Genomic DNA, 14,504 nt, shown 5'->3' on the forward strand with positions numbered 1-14,504 from the left:
CTTTCCTTCTGATACCTCCTGCACAAGCAACACTTTTGGGCTTTAATCCAAATCCATATTCTTGTCGGCAAGTTCATACGTCAAAAGTGGGCCACTAATTATTAAGTACAAAACTTTTACGAACAAAGAGTTTCAATTCACACAAGCTGAGGTATATCAATGTCGGCAAAGCCGACTGATACTTTTTCCAAAGAAAGCTAGTTTTTCCACTAAAAGGAAATTATTATTGTTCTAATGGGTGAAAATGTTCTAATTTCTAAATTAATGAAATAGTTGAAAAGGTCATTTTAATCGAATTCGACACGTATTTATTGAGAACAAAATTAATTGTTTTATAAAAAGAAATAAATAAAAAAGCAGTACTTACTTATAAAACACCTATATGCTTTATAAAATTTATCACTTGTTTAAACGTTCCTTGAACTTATCTAAGTGGTGCTTGGCTATTGTGTAGGGTAGGGTATTTGGACGTATCAAATTTAAATTTAAGGCTGTGTTGTATTCCTTAAGCAGAGATTCTTCCTCTTCCAAGGGTTCTAAATATGCTTTGAGGCCGCCAATAAGCTAAAAGAAATTAAAACATCATATTGAAAAAAGTTTTTTATAACCAAACAATAAACTATTCAAATAAAAACGCATTTGTTAAAAGAAATCAGCTAAATATTGCAGTAATGTACCGCCGTTAAGACTTAAGGTAAGACCACATTGGGCAAATATTTGCTCAAAAGTGACAAATATTTCTTTGCCACAATCTGACCACCAAATGATTTTGGGAAAACAAAACTATTTGCAAGCAAACAAAAATTTGAACAAATATTATTACCCATTTTCCAAATATTCCAAAAAATATTTTATTCCAATTTACATGTGCAACAACAACATTTTCCAAATATTCCAAAACTTACCAATTCTTCTTTACAATCCAGAAATCTTAGCGCCGAAACATGATCAGACCAAACACGCCGACGCCATTTGTTATCATATTTTTGGGCCAAGGGAACCATTAGCAATGAACTGAACAGCTCATCGCCGTAACTGGCAGCTTGAAAATGATCCAAAAACAGAATATAGAGATTTTCAAATTTACATTTTCCTGAAAGAAAAGAAGCGGTTAATTTTTAATAGTGAGCGACATTCAAAAAGTTTGGTTCATTACCTTGATACTCTGTATCAAATTGGAATTGTATGTTTTCACATTCCCGATAAAATTTCATTAGATGTTGTCTTAAAAGTTGATTGACATCTTTGTCTAGAAATTGAGAATCTGGACCCATGAAAGCTATCATTAAATACATGAGCTTTTCAGTGGGTGAAACAATTTTTATGTGTTCATTACTCTCTTCCAGTCGAGTAACAAAATTCAATGTCATTTGCAGAATTTCACGTTCTAAAAAAACAACAATAGTTTAAAAAGCAAATAACTTAACAAAAAACCTACACTTACCTGAAAAATCAGCATCCGTTTTCTGTTTAACATTCTCCAAATAATGCTGTAAAATTATTTTCAATTGGAAATAGGGCCAATCGGTGGGTAGAATTGGTACTTGACTATATGGTAGGAACAGTGTCAGCTCAGTAGGAGACTGCGAAAGAAAAACCCATAAATAGAAGTTATTATTTTATATCAATAAACTGTCACACCTACCACCACAATATAACGTGTATACACCAATTCCAAACATTTCTTGCGCCATTTATTTAATGTCTCCACCTCTACGGAAATATATTTCGCATTGAAAATGACTCTTTCAAAGAGCTCCTCAACTTCGGGTATATGTTCGGCTGTTAAACAGCATAAATAATTATAGACAATTTGTAACATTTCTGCTGGTTTGAAATATTCATTGAAACCCTCGAAACACAGCAGTTGGAACAAGAGCTTAATTTCCATTTTTGCAAAGAAATTTGTTGCCAAATATGTATTGCATTTTTTGCTTAGACCACGTAACAATTCCACCATTGGATCTAAAATTTTGGGATCAAATAATACATGGAATAGTTGTTTTTCTCCTCTTTCCAACATCAATTCCATTATACGCCATATCGCAGTGATAACATAAATCGGATACGTTTGTGTGATAACCAATTGCGGTCCATACGAATTCATTATAACCGAACCAACATTGGGCAGGGGATTATGGACGTTACGTCTATCAACAGATTTACGAAGAACAATGGATGAGGAACTAGAGAAGAAAAAATGAGAATGTGTTAAGGATTGGAATATTTGTTGGGTCAAGCGAGGCTTGGGGGGTATATTAGAAATAACAAATAACAAGTAAAAAAGTATCAGTCGGCTTTGCCGACAGAGATATACCCTCAGCCTATGTATATTGAAACAATTTTTCCCAAAATACGTATGTATTTAGGGGGTTTTCAAAATATTGGGCGTTTAAAACGACAAAAATGTGGATTAGGATTAAAAATCACAAGTTTTGCGGAGGAGATACTAAAAAGAATGGATCGACAATGACCGTTATGGAAGTGGACATCCAGCCACAACATATGGTGCCATAGGAGGTTTTTACACTATACGGGCTGTTTGCTCAAGAAGTATGGACTTGCCACTAAAAAACTTTTACCATTGTAATTGAGGCAGCGAATGCAAGTTGCTTCAACAAAAATCAAAGTGATTCGATATCAGGTCTTAAAGTGAACTTATCCGAAATTTTGTGTGGGAGGTACCGAATGGAGTGGACAAAAATAGTCCATATTTGAACCTGATCTATATCGGGTAGATATATTAGGATGTGTAAAGTATAGACCAATTCGGCCACTCCCTTCAAGAGTTACCGTACGAAAAATTTTTCCGAACTTTTGTGGGGGAGGTACCTGAAGGAGTAGACCGATATGACTTATCTTCAAACTTAAACTATGTTTGGAGAAAATATTACTAAGGCCAAATTTTGGACCAAATCGGCAGATCCGTTCGAGAGTTATCTTGCGCTCCAACCACCTCACACGGTGTCATAGGGGTTTTTTGCAACTTCCAGGCTATTTTCTCAGGAAGTATGGACTTGCCCCTGATGAAACTTGTACCGCCGTATGGAGGGCAGTGAATACAAGTTGCTAAAACAAAAATCAAAGCTATTCGAGAGATGGCCCTAAACTGAACTTTTCCGAAATTTTGTGTGGGAGGTACCCGAAGGAGTGGACCTATTGAAACCATATTTGAGCCTCATATTACTCTGGTAGAAAGTTTACGCTATACAAAGTATGCACCAAATCGGTCACTCCCTTCAAGAGTTTTCGTGCGCACAAACTTTCCGAACATTTTCGAACTTTTGTGGGGGAGGTACCGGAAGCAGTGGAACGATGTAGCTCATCTTCGAACTTAAACTAAGTTTGGGCAAAATATTTGAACCTAATGGGTTCATCCGTTCGGAATTATCGTGCGCTCCAGCCAGCAGGACAAACAGACAGACGGGCGGACTTGGCTAGATCGACTCAAAATTGTCTGAAACACATTTCGGCCAAACATACTTAGGGTCTAAAACCATTATTTCGATGAGGCACATTTTCATCATATCAAAGTGTATATACCCTCCTTAGCCTAAAGGCTGAGGGTATAATAAAGGACTATTTTTGGATATATGCGACCATAACCTACACGACTACTCCTAGACATAAGTTTCTGGTAGACGTATGTAAGTTTCGCGGCTCAGCATATTTGAACCTAGGGACCAAAACTCTGTTTCAGAAATTTTTAACCTTTTTCAGAAATTACGAAATTGCCGACAAAAATGTAGGCATTTTTTAACTTTTGTGGACTTTCTGAATAAATGCGGACCCTTGACATAAGTTTGATAAGGATATTTCCTGTCCACAGAGAACTTGAAATGTAAAATCATACTAAAATATGAACCAATAACAACAATATTTTGGGGAAAATGATTTATCCACTGAGAACTGGAAAAGTTGGTGGCTTCTCCAAAATATTATATGTTATAAATATTATATCAACAGCATTTGACGTAGATGTTTCCTGCCCGTGGAGAAGCAAATTCGATTGCAAAATGGCGAAAATATCTTAAAAACACGGAAAATGAGTAGATACCGCTATATGGGCTATATGGGGGTCTATGCCAATAATGTGTGCCAAGCAGACATCTGATTCATAGATATAATTTGGATGGAAAATGTGGTTAAAAATTCAAAATACCTTAAGTCTGAAGGTACCGTTATGTGGGACCAACACAAAAGAGGTTGCCTTATATTTTCCATCTTCGAACATAAACTAAATTTGGCAGAAATATTTATTAGGCTATAGGGCGGTTCTATGTACCGGATTGACTCGGCCAGGGGTCGTCTTCCTAGCAACGACATTTTCGCGTTCGTCTTTGTTTTCATTTTGGGAGCAGTATGTTCCGGAATGCCTGCTCCTTGCCCGGATAGAAAGAAAACCCGGACAATGTTTTTGGTCCGGACCATGCATTCCACGCATTCCTTAATAATCAGAATTGCTGTTCCAATTCCTGACAATGGGGCATTCCTGCAGTTTAAGTTCAAGGGTATTCGTGGGAAGATCAATGAGATTGTGGATTTTATGAGTTGGCGAAGGCAGCGATGATTAAAGAAACGAAGCTAAACAGCACCTGCAGTCATCGGAGCTGTGATGGACACAACGTACTGCACTTGGATCATTCGAGAAGTGTCGGTGATGGAATTGCAATCGTAATACACCATTCTGTCCACTATTTGGCTTGAGCTCGACTCTAGTGATCCGTCGATATAGAATTACTAAATATGTATATGCCGCCGATTAATGGCTGTGTTCCGCGTCCGTCGCTTGACCTCAGGCCACTGTTGGAAGCCGAAAACCAGCAGGATTTGAGAGGACTGTCTGACAAGTAACGGGAATTGGAAACACGTAAGTTCACATGAGTCGGACCATCTTCCTATCCTTATCTCCGTCAATAGACCACATCACTTCATAACCTCTGAACGCCGTACTTGGAAAAGCTAATTGGCAAGGATTCGGAGAATCCACTAACAACCGCTTTAGAGAACTGTCCAATTCAATGACTACTGCAGCAAATATGTACCTGAAATAAGTTATAATTTCCCAACAGAGGCGATGGGCGAACCTCGAGTCAGAGAGGTTAGAGGCGAAGAGAAATGTTTTACGCCGTTTGCGATATCTTTCCGTCGAGGAGGAACTACCACACTTTACTATGGCTGATGTTAGGCACAAAATTATCTAAAGCGCTTGGAGCTGATGGAATTTCAATGGTGAAGCTAAAACAGGAGTCGAGAATCTGAGCAAAGCCCTCAACACATCGATGGCCACCCTAATTGTTCCCGAATGCTGGAAAATGGACGGGGTGATTCAGTTACTGAAGCCTGGTAAGGATGCCAGCAAAGGTGAATACTACAGGTCGATCTTTTGTCACCAGTAGCAAAGATACTGGAGCCGTTACTTCTCTCCAGCATCAGAGCGTTTTATCCTTTTGCGGATCACCAATTCCAGTTCCGGAAGCAGCATAGTACCACAACGGAACTTCACGCAATTTCCACAAATATCATAAGAGGTCGTGCACAGAACAGTGATGGTAGCAATGGACCAGACTAAAGACTTGCCAAGCTGTTAGAGGATTTCGATAAGACTACCATCCGTCCTTGTTTAAAACTTTGGATCTCCAACTAGATGTGTGGCCGCCAGCCATACGCGAAATTCAGAAACAAGAAGTCCTAACCCCGTGGAATGAAACAGGGAGTTCCAGAAGGAGGAAATGTTTAATTTCAACCTTTCTGCAATTACACGACCTCCTAACGCATTGACTTTATTACATACGCGGATGAGTGTAGACTCAGGGCGTCAGGTCCCACCGTTGAAAACATTTGAGCCAGGCTAAATGCCTATCTTATACATAGGTCTTGTTGAATTTTTGCACGCGAGGAATATGAAAGTATCCGCCAAAAGTCGTTCGCACATGTCACAGCTTTCTGCGATAAGATGAGAAGTAGGAACCCAAGACCAACGATACAAAACAAAACCTCTAGATCAACAGTCATAATAGGTAGGTTTACGTGGTATTTATATTGATGCCGTGCCGCCTATCATATTAACTCCGTCCTCGGGGATTACCCACCATTTATAACAATGGAAGAACAACAGCTGCCTAGGCAAACGAAAGTTGTCTTGGCGCAACTAAAATCTGGTTGGTGCAGCCGCCTCAATTCTTACTGGTCCAGGATTGATGGTGTAAATCAGAACATCTACTCAGCATGCAATAATAACGGTTCGTATAATCCGCTACACCAGTTCAACTGCCAAACCAAACCAACTCCTATTTCATTGTGGTGTTATCCTATCCAGATTGCGTAATTTCTAAACTTGGAGTTGAAAGCAGAGCCGAATCAGTTAAATAATAACCTACACGCGTGTAGTAGCTGCTACAACAACAACGGACATACGCAAATCTACTCGAAATTATCTTAATCAGTTATGTTCTTAACCATTATTTCAATTTGGCACATTTTTGGCTCTTTAGTTATAAGAGGGCCATTATCACGGTAAGTTTGAACTTCCCTAAAAAAAGTTATACTGTTATAATACCAGCAAGAACTATACGAAACAGGCCTCAAACTGTGCTTAACCCAAAATGTTTGAGCTTTTGTGGGGGAGATACCGAAAGAAGACATACATATTTCATTTTCGAATTATAAGTAAGATCGGGTACTCCGATCCCTTCTAGAGTTATTTGGTGCATTAGCTCTTTGAGACATTCATTTTGGTATATATAAAAACATTTGAGCCTAAACTAAATTAAATACTAAATTTAAAGACTAGACAAAATACATTAAAAACGGTATGCGAAAAATTGTAAGGGGCGTTGTTTCCTAACAGAGACATATTAAAATAATTAATAATTATAAACTTACCTTACAGTATTAATGAATTTTATACAATTTTCCGATTTTATAAATTCACACAAATATTTACTAACAAAATTGTAAAAACGTGCCGTATCCGTATTGCGTATATACCAGGTAACAGCATTAAGACACGAACTTAACAGGGTAGCCTGGGAAAACTGACAATTAAAAGAAGAGATTGATATCAATTAAAATGGTGTTTGACAACTTAATTATACATATTGCTTGGATTTATATTAGAAATCTACATTACCTCTTTCACACCAAAACGCGTAGCCTTGTGGAACCAATTGCAGCTACAATCATGCAAAATATCTCCCAATAATGCCGTTACTTCAGAACCCACTGGACTGTTAATGCTGGCAATGGTTGCCAGTAAAGCAGCTGCGTGTTGTCGAATCAAAAATGGTCCGCCCTCTTCATAAGTTACATGATTGTAGTGCCAATCGAGCATATAACGAAAGGCGGTAACAAATTTTCTTCCGAATAAAATAACAAAGGATGAAAACAAAAACAAAATTAAAACAATATAATAATGTTATTATTCAATATGGGCTAGAAAATATGCTTAATCATTCATCAAAATGCACTAAACTGTATATAAAGGTCATTTGTGATATCGATTCAAGTTTCAAATCGTTGTGATACTCCAACGGGATTAAGAAATACTAAAGTTTAACAAACAAAAAGAAATATTCAATATGAAATCATTTGTATTTGCTGTTTTGGGTTTAATATTGATATCCTATATCACCCATAGTGCATCGGTGAGTGTTAAAATAGTTTGGTTGATTTATTAAATACAAGTTACGAGGGAACTAGAAAAGTTGCGGCCTAGGCAATACGTAGTGTTGACAGACGCCATTTGACACTTTTTTTGGACAGGACAGTTTGACATACGATCATGTGTTGTGTTGACAATGCGAGCTCTCAAACATCGAATCAAAGCAGCGCCTTTTTGACCGGACAAAACGTGGAATTGATCGGTCATCCGCCGTACAGCCCTGCCTTGGCACCCAATAATTTCATTTGATTCCCGAACATAAAAATAGCTTTCATAACCCATGTTTTGGAGGTGTCTCAATCAAGTCACTGTAAACAACACAACACATGATCGTATGTCAAACTGTTCTGATTACGTTTCGACTAAAAACTGTCAAACTTTCCAAAAATTTCAAATGGCGTCTGTCTAGGCCGCAAACTTTTCTAGTTCTCCTCGTATATACCTACTACTTTTATTTATAATCTAATAAAAACGGCGTATGTTTACAAGTAACAAATAGGTTTGAACAATTCAGTACAAAATATATCAAGAATAACCGCCACCTCTGATTTAGTACCATTTCACACCGGATTACAAAGTATTTCCCCAAAAATCCAGTGCGCGAATAATTTGGCGTTTCGTCGGCAAAATGTTCAGATACAAACAAGTAAAAAAGTATCAGTCGGCTTTGCCGACAGAGATATACCCTCAGCCTGTATATATTAAAACAATTTTTTCCCAAAAAACGTATGTATTTAGGGTTTTTTAAATTTTGGGAATGTGAACCGACGAACATGTTCATTAGGATTAGAGACCAAAAGTTTTGCGGAGGATATTCTAAAAGGAATGGATCTACATTGATCATTATAGAAGTGGATCTCCAGCCACTACATATGGTGCCATGGGGGGTTTTTACACCCTTCGGGATGTTTGCTCAAGAAGTATGGACTCGCCCCTAAAAAAACGTTTACCATCGTAATTGAGGCAGCGAATGCAAGTTGCTTCAACAAAAATCAAAGTGATTCGATAGCAGGTCTTAAAGTGAACTTATCCGAAATTTTGTGTGGAAGGTACCGGATGGAGTGGACAAATATAGTCCATATTTGAACCTGATCTATATCTAGTAGATATATTAGGATCTGTAAAGTATGGACCAAATCGGCCACTCCCTTCAAGAGTTACCGTAAGAAAAAAATTTCCGAACATTTTTGAACTTTTGTGGGGGAGGTACCTGATGGAGTGGACCGATATGGCTTATCTTCAAACTTAAACTATGTTTGGACAAAATATTACTAAGGTCAAATTTTGGACCTAATCGGCACATCCGTTCGAGAGTTATCTTGCGCTTCAACCACCTCACACGGTGTCATAGGGGTTTTTTGCAACTTCCAGGCTATTTTCTCAGGAAGTATGGACTTGTACCATCGTATGGAGGACAATGAATACAAGTTGCTAAAACAAAAAACAGAGAGATTCGAGAGATGGCCCTTAACTGAACTTTTCCGAAATTTTGTGTGGGAGGTACCCGAAGGAACATTATTGGAACATTATCTAAGTCTAGTACACATTTCTGGATGTGCAAAGTATGGACCAAATCGGTTACTTCCTTCAAGAGTTATCGTGCGCACAAATTTTCCGAACATTTTCGAACTTTTGCGTGTGAGGTACCGGAAGGAGTGGACCGATATAGCCCATCTTCGAACTTAAACTAAGATTGGGCATAATATTACGAAAGCCAAAATTTGAACCGAATCGGTTCATCCGTTCGAGAGTTATCGTGCGCTCCAGCCAGCCAGACAGACAGACGGACAGACATTGCTCAATCGACTCCAAATTGTCTGAACACACATTTCGTCCAAACATACTTGGGGTCTAAAACCATTATTTCGATGAGGCACATTTTGCCCGTATGAAAGTGTATATACCATCGTTAGCATAAATGCTGAGGGTATAAATATACATGAAAAATCGTTAATGTCATTAACATTCCACATTTTTTCGAGACTATAAGGGTGGACTTTCAGTCTTATTTTAATAAGGCGTAATAAATATCTTGTCAATTGTGGAATTGGCACATCTAACAATGCACTGAAATGGTCCAATTATGCGGTAAAAAATACAATCGGTCAGTACTTGTGAAACGAATTTTCCATTCATTGTCCTTTGTGGCTTGTACGAGATATTTGCACCACCTATGACATTGTATCTAAGTAATAATTTAATAGCTTAATTTATTTCCAGATTGAACTTCCTGAGACGTTTAGAAAAAACGCCAGAAAGCTACATAACCGTTGTCAGAATCAAACTAACACAGCCGAAGGTGGGTAGTTGAGGTTCGAAATTTACATCAGTCGAACTTCTCTATAATTTAGCTGATCAGGAAAAAATATTAATATACTATTTTTGACGAAAATGTATAATTATCGTACATAAGACAATCCTTTATAAAGAAGTTCGACTGTATAAAAATCATTCTAAAATATTGCGTTGTTTTTGAGCAATAACTTTGTGTTATTTTTTTTTCAGATGTTATAAAATCAAGTTTTAGTGGATCATTACCTAAAGATAATAACTTTCCGTGCTATCTACATTGTATATACGATATGGTTGGACTTGTGAGTGGCACTTCATAAACCTTTGCTTTGTTTATAAAGTTTTGCTTTGTTTCTTTGTATAGATAGATGGAAACAACGTAATGCATTTCGAGAACTTGCAGCATGTGCTGCCGGAAGCATATCATCCAAGTGTAATGGCCTTAGCAGATGCATGTGGCACGAAAGGTACGCAATTATTTTGTTTAATATGTATACAATTATAAAACTATTAATTATAACTGTTTTCTGTTTATATTCAGATGGCGAGGACAAGTGTAAGATTGTCTACAATACAGTGCTGTGTTATGTGGATTTTGATGGCTTATTTATGGCCGAACTATTAAAGCTATTGTTAGAGTAAAAATTCAAAACAAAATTTATGGTATGTGTGTGACACTTACTTGTGCAATGTATTGTTTTCCATGCGCAGCAGTAATAAACATCTTAGGCAGCGCAATGCTTCAATTTGAACTTTTATAAGATTACCCTATAAAATAATAAAACATTGTGAAAAATTTATTTTCATTGTTTAAAAAAAAATTGAGACTTATTTACCTTCTTATCTTCCCGATTGAAGAGATAATTTTCCAAAATATCAATTAACTTGAATTTAATTAATTTCACAGCAATGCTTAAATAACAGGATATTAAAATTCGCATAAGTTTTAGACACAGATATTGGGGATAATTGTAGAATGGTGGTGTTTGCAGGCAGGTATCTGGAAGTAAGAAGAAATAAACCGTATGCCATTTTTATTAAAACACAATAAGAACAAACGTACCAACTTTCTCTAAGCCGGGTAAAAAGTTCTCAAACAAGCAATGCATTAAGTCATCATTATTGACTATTTGCAAAGCAACTTCTTTGCCCGATCTTGCCAGTCTTATAAGTAATTTAAGGCAAGATGATACTGTGGCATTATCAGGTCTCACAACATTTAGGATGAAGCTGAAAAATTTAAATACATTTTTTTTAAATTCCTCAAGGTTTTTTTTTTTTTAACTGAATAAACTTACTAAATTCTCTGCAGAATATTTGTACGCAATAGACAATCAATTAAATCCGTTTCGGCTAATTGGAAATCACTCATGGATGTTTTACTTTCTTCTTCATTTTCCTCCACATTGGCATTGACGGTGTGGGCTGCACCCTTAAACGATAGCTGTAACTGTTGCATTTGATTTTGCAAATGTTCAATGGTTTTCATTTCATCATCAGTATTGGTTTCCAAATTTAATATTTCCAAACATGGCTGCCATTGGCATCCTGGGTTTTCATAACTAAAATCCAAGAGAGTCTAAAGAAGAATATCATGATAAATTGAGAGATAAAACCCCATGTGAAAGTATTACTTACCTCATCGGTTTCATTGTAGAACAAATATGCCAATGCCTTGCCCACAATTTCCAGCATTGCTGGTGTATTATCATCAAATCCAAATCGCAGCAAAAAGAATATTTTGCTAATGGGCAAATCTAAAACTTGGTCATAAAAACCCTGTTGATATATGCTTAGGATGCCAGCAATTGCACTAAAGGCCGTTACCCTTTGTTGCATAACATTTGAACGTGCCAATCTGAACAGTTCTTGTAGAGTATAACCAGGACGATGAGGTTCATCACCATGCATATATAATTCACGATCATCTTTTTCGGGGCCTTGCTCTTTTGTTGTTATTTCATCCATGGTATAGGGTAGCAAGACACCTTTCCAATCAAAACGAGCCTCAAATTTCTGTCCTGGTTTTAATTTAGCCGATTGCAGCGGTATATCACGCATCCATTCTAATTTATCTTTTTCCACAACATCAAAATGTATCCATTGTTCGGCGGCAGAACGTTGTAGAATTTCCACGGCTGGATTTGTTGGTGGCAATGAGTCAACTTCGGTTTCCAGAGGTGTAGTGCTGGTGGGTGACTCTTTGGGTGGTGCGGATTTTATCTTAGCAGGTGGAGATTTTAGTTGTTGAGCCTTTTCTTGACGTTTTTTAGCCAGTAAGGCAACAATGGCTGGATCTGTAAAAAATAATGGAGGTCAGTTAATTTGGGATGTGAGAAAGATATGGGAGGGAATATGAAAATGTATGTCTGTTCAATAGTAGAATCGTCTAAACGAAAGTAATAGAGAAACAACTGGATGAGCCCAAAGAAAGCGGATCTTTTTGGCACATTTCCATCGCTTGCCCTTGGTACCCTGATTACAACGATATACATTTTATGTTGCGGAAGTCCACATTTCCCAAGATATAGGCCTTCAAATTCCAGCCAACGAGTATAGTTGTCATTTTAAATCAAATCATAATCAATTGCTTTCGTGGAAGACCGGCCTTCGTTTGTTATTTAGAGATTTTCACCTATGGACAGAGTCCATCACCGGCGCGATATAATTTCTTAAAAAAAGTTCAAGTTTTCGTGGATACTTACGGAAGGCCCATATCTTAGGAAGACACAAGACAAATTGTCTATCTTTGTAATCAGTGCCCCAAAGGCTACCACCGGTACATATGAGTGATCCGCAATCAGGCCTTTAACCTGACTTAAGCCGAAAAGAAGAAAGATTTGTGAAATCGAAATACATTTTTTGTTTTACATTTAACTATCGCAGGTGCTGCTTGGTAACTCATCGTGGATACCGATTAACCTATTATGTCGAGGATAGTGCCAAATAACTCCACAGGGCGGCGCCGATTTATTTTTAGAGGAATAGGTATCAAAGAGTACTATGCGGCTGAGCAGAGCCCTCTTACGATCACGAAGAGAAAGATTACTTCATATCTTTAAGAACTAAGAACAATTTATCATTTTAATACAGGGAATATCGACGACATGTCTTACTAGGCAATGGCCCGGGTGTCACTATGGTGCAATGGTAATCAAACACACCTTGTAGACGGAATACTCTGCTCGATTACCAGGCCAGAAAACATGTCATTTTTAACGTTGCTGAAAATACTCCTCAGCGTAATGCAGCAACATTTTTTCAGCATTTCAATTACGTAAACCCTTTCAGAGTCTGCGAGCAAAGGTATGTGACATATCATATTAGAGAAGTCTACCAGTCCCTGCGGCTTGCAGTAAACTAACTAAATGATCCCCCAAACTGGGCTAACACCAAGTCTTAAATTCTTGATTGGAAACCAAACAAATATGTATATTTGTTAAGGAAATTAATTAAATATGTTATTGAACTTACCTATAGACTCCATTAGTTTCTTCCTTTCCGCCAATATCTCTTCCTCTCGCATTTTACTTAATAAATTGAGATTTTCATTGTGCACCTCATTGGCAGTTTTTGAATCCTCTACAATTATACTTGATTTGCCGTACAAATCGCTTAAATCATTACGTTTTTCCACAACTACAGCTTCATCGACTTCCATTGGTTCTGACTTCTTCTCAAGCCCACAACCATCAACATTATTTTTACTTAATGCTTGGGCGAAAATACTTTTGCCTTTTTTCTGTGGCGAAGGGGTGATATTTCCCAATGATATCTTTTGGATTTTGGGGAATGCAGCTGTTTCCACTTCATGTGTGTAATTCACTAATTTGGGTGCATCAAAAGATTTCTCCACAATATCACCCATTACAATGTCGCTAATGGTTTTACTCGTTTCACCATCAGCCACATCTCCAACAATTTTTTGATGTATTTCCTTTAGAATTATATTGGCATTTTCTTGGTTGTTAGGAGCTGTAATAGCGGGGTTGTTGGATGGTTTTGTTTGTGCTTGCTGGCGTGCTTTGGCAAACAGAGATTGTTTGGGAGCTAGAAATATAATATAGTCAATTTAATTGTTCCAAAAGTTTAAGAATTTGCATCTCACGTTTATCTATCTTTACGATCTGCGCCGACGGTTGCATTTGTGGATTTTTGGCTTTTTGTGCCAGAAACTCCTCTTGCATGCGCAGGATATCTTCCTCAGTTTCTCCAGGTTTTGGCCGTTTAATCATTCTTGCTAATTATTTATTATGTACTTGCAACAGTTCTTTGAGAAGTTAAAGTTCCTGCAAACGACTCAACCGGCACAAGAATCAACAAATCAAAAGAATGAGGCATAAAATTGGCACATTAGTTCGCTTTGATGAATAAGAGTTCATTGAAGGCACGAATAAGAGACAAAAGAGATAAACCAATAAATATGGGTAGCTAAAACAAAACAGAGAGACACTCTATAAGGAATGGTAGCTCAGCATTCTTCATGAAATGAAGACACTTTTCAATCACAATAGTAAATTAGCTGTTATAAAAATTAATCACAATAAGT

At 37.3% G+C, this 14,504-nt stretch overlaps 2 protein-coding genes across 2 annotated transcripts; one reads left to right on the forward strand and one right to left on the reverse strand.

Annotated features, from left to right (window-relative positions):
- Positions 1–363: 363 nt before the first annotated feature.
- On the reverse strand, positions 364–14,339 carry LOC141404145 (RNA polymerase II-associated protein 1). The gene is made up of 14 exons (XM_073987471.1): positions 14,064–14,339; positions 13,430–14,005; positions 11,594–12,252; positions 11,254–11,534; positions 11,019–11,185; positions 10,792–10,955; positions 10,638–10,723; positions 7,133–7,358; positions 6,886–7,037; positions 1,646–2,186; positions 1,445–1,583; positions 1,157–1,387; positions 906–1,093; positions 364–564 (listed from the first exon to the last, which is right to left on the reverse strand). Exons 1-14 carry the CDS (start codon positions 14,188–14,190, stop codon positions 400–402), a joined length of 3,702 nt encoding a protein of 1,233 aa, XP_073843572.1. The 5' UTR covers positions 14,191–14,339; the 3' UTR covers positions 364–399.
- On the forward strand, positions 7,488–10,616 carry Obp69a (Odorant-binding protein 69a). The gene is made up of 5 exons (XM_073987470.1): positions 7,488–7,646; positions 9,884–9,962; positions 10,169–10,257; positions 10,320–10,422; positions 10,497–10,616. Exons 1-5 carry the CDS (start codon positions 7,581–7,583, stop codon positions 10,595–10,597), a joined length of 438 nt encoding a protein of 145 aa, XP_073843571.1. The 5' UTR covers positions 7,488–7,580; the 3' UTR covers positions 10,598–10,616.
- Positions 14,340–14,504: the final 165 nt, after the last annotated feature.

Source organism: Musca autumnalis, unplaced genomic scaffold (assembly GCF_047663935.1).
Source record: "Musca autumnalis isolate F117 unplaced genomic scaffold, ASM4766393v1 scaffold_4, whole genome shotgun sequence".
NCBI lineage: Eukaryota > Metazoa > Arthropoda > Insecta > Diptera > Muscidae > Musca > Musca autumnalis.

What these genes read in the sequence shown, in the direction of transcription:
- Obp69a (XM_073987470.1), top strand. Translation starts at nt 7,581, where the DNA reads ATGAAATCATTTGTATTTGCTGTTTTGGGTTTAATATTGATATCCTAT. An exon ending in TCAAACTAACACAGCCGAAG is followed by an intron (nt 9,963 to 10,168) that starts GTGGGTAGTTGA and finishes TTTTTTTTTCAG; the next exon opens with ATGTTATAAAATCAAGTTTT. An exon ending in TATACGATATGGTTGGACTT is followed by an intron (nt 10,258 to 10,319) that starts GTGAGTGGCACT and finishes TTCTTTGTATAG; the next exon opens with ATAGATGGAAACAACGTAAT.
- LOC141404145 (XM_073987471.1), bottom strand. Translation starts at nt 14,190, where the DNA reads ATGATTAAACGGCCAAAACCTGGAGAAACTGAGGAAGATATCCTGCGC. An exon ending in GATCGTAAAGATAGATAAAC is followed by an intron (nt 14,006 to 14,063) that starts GTGAGATGCAAA and finishes TTATATTTCTAG; the next exon opens with CTCCCAAACAATCTCTGTTT. An exon ending in AAATTCATTAATACTGTAAG is followed by an intron (nt 2,187 to 6,885) that starts GTAAGTTTATAA and finishes TTTCTTCTCTAG; the next exon opens with TTCCTCATCCATTGTTCTTC.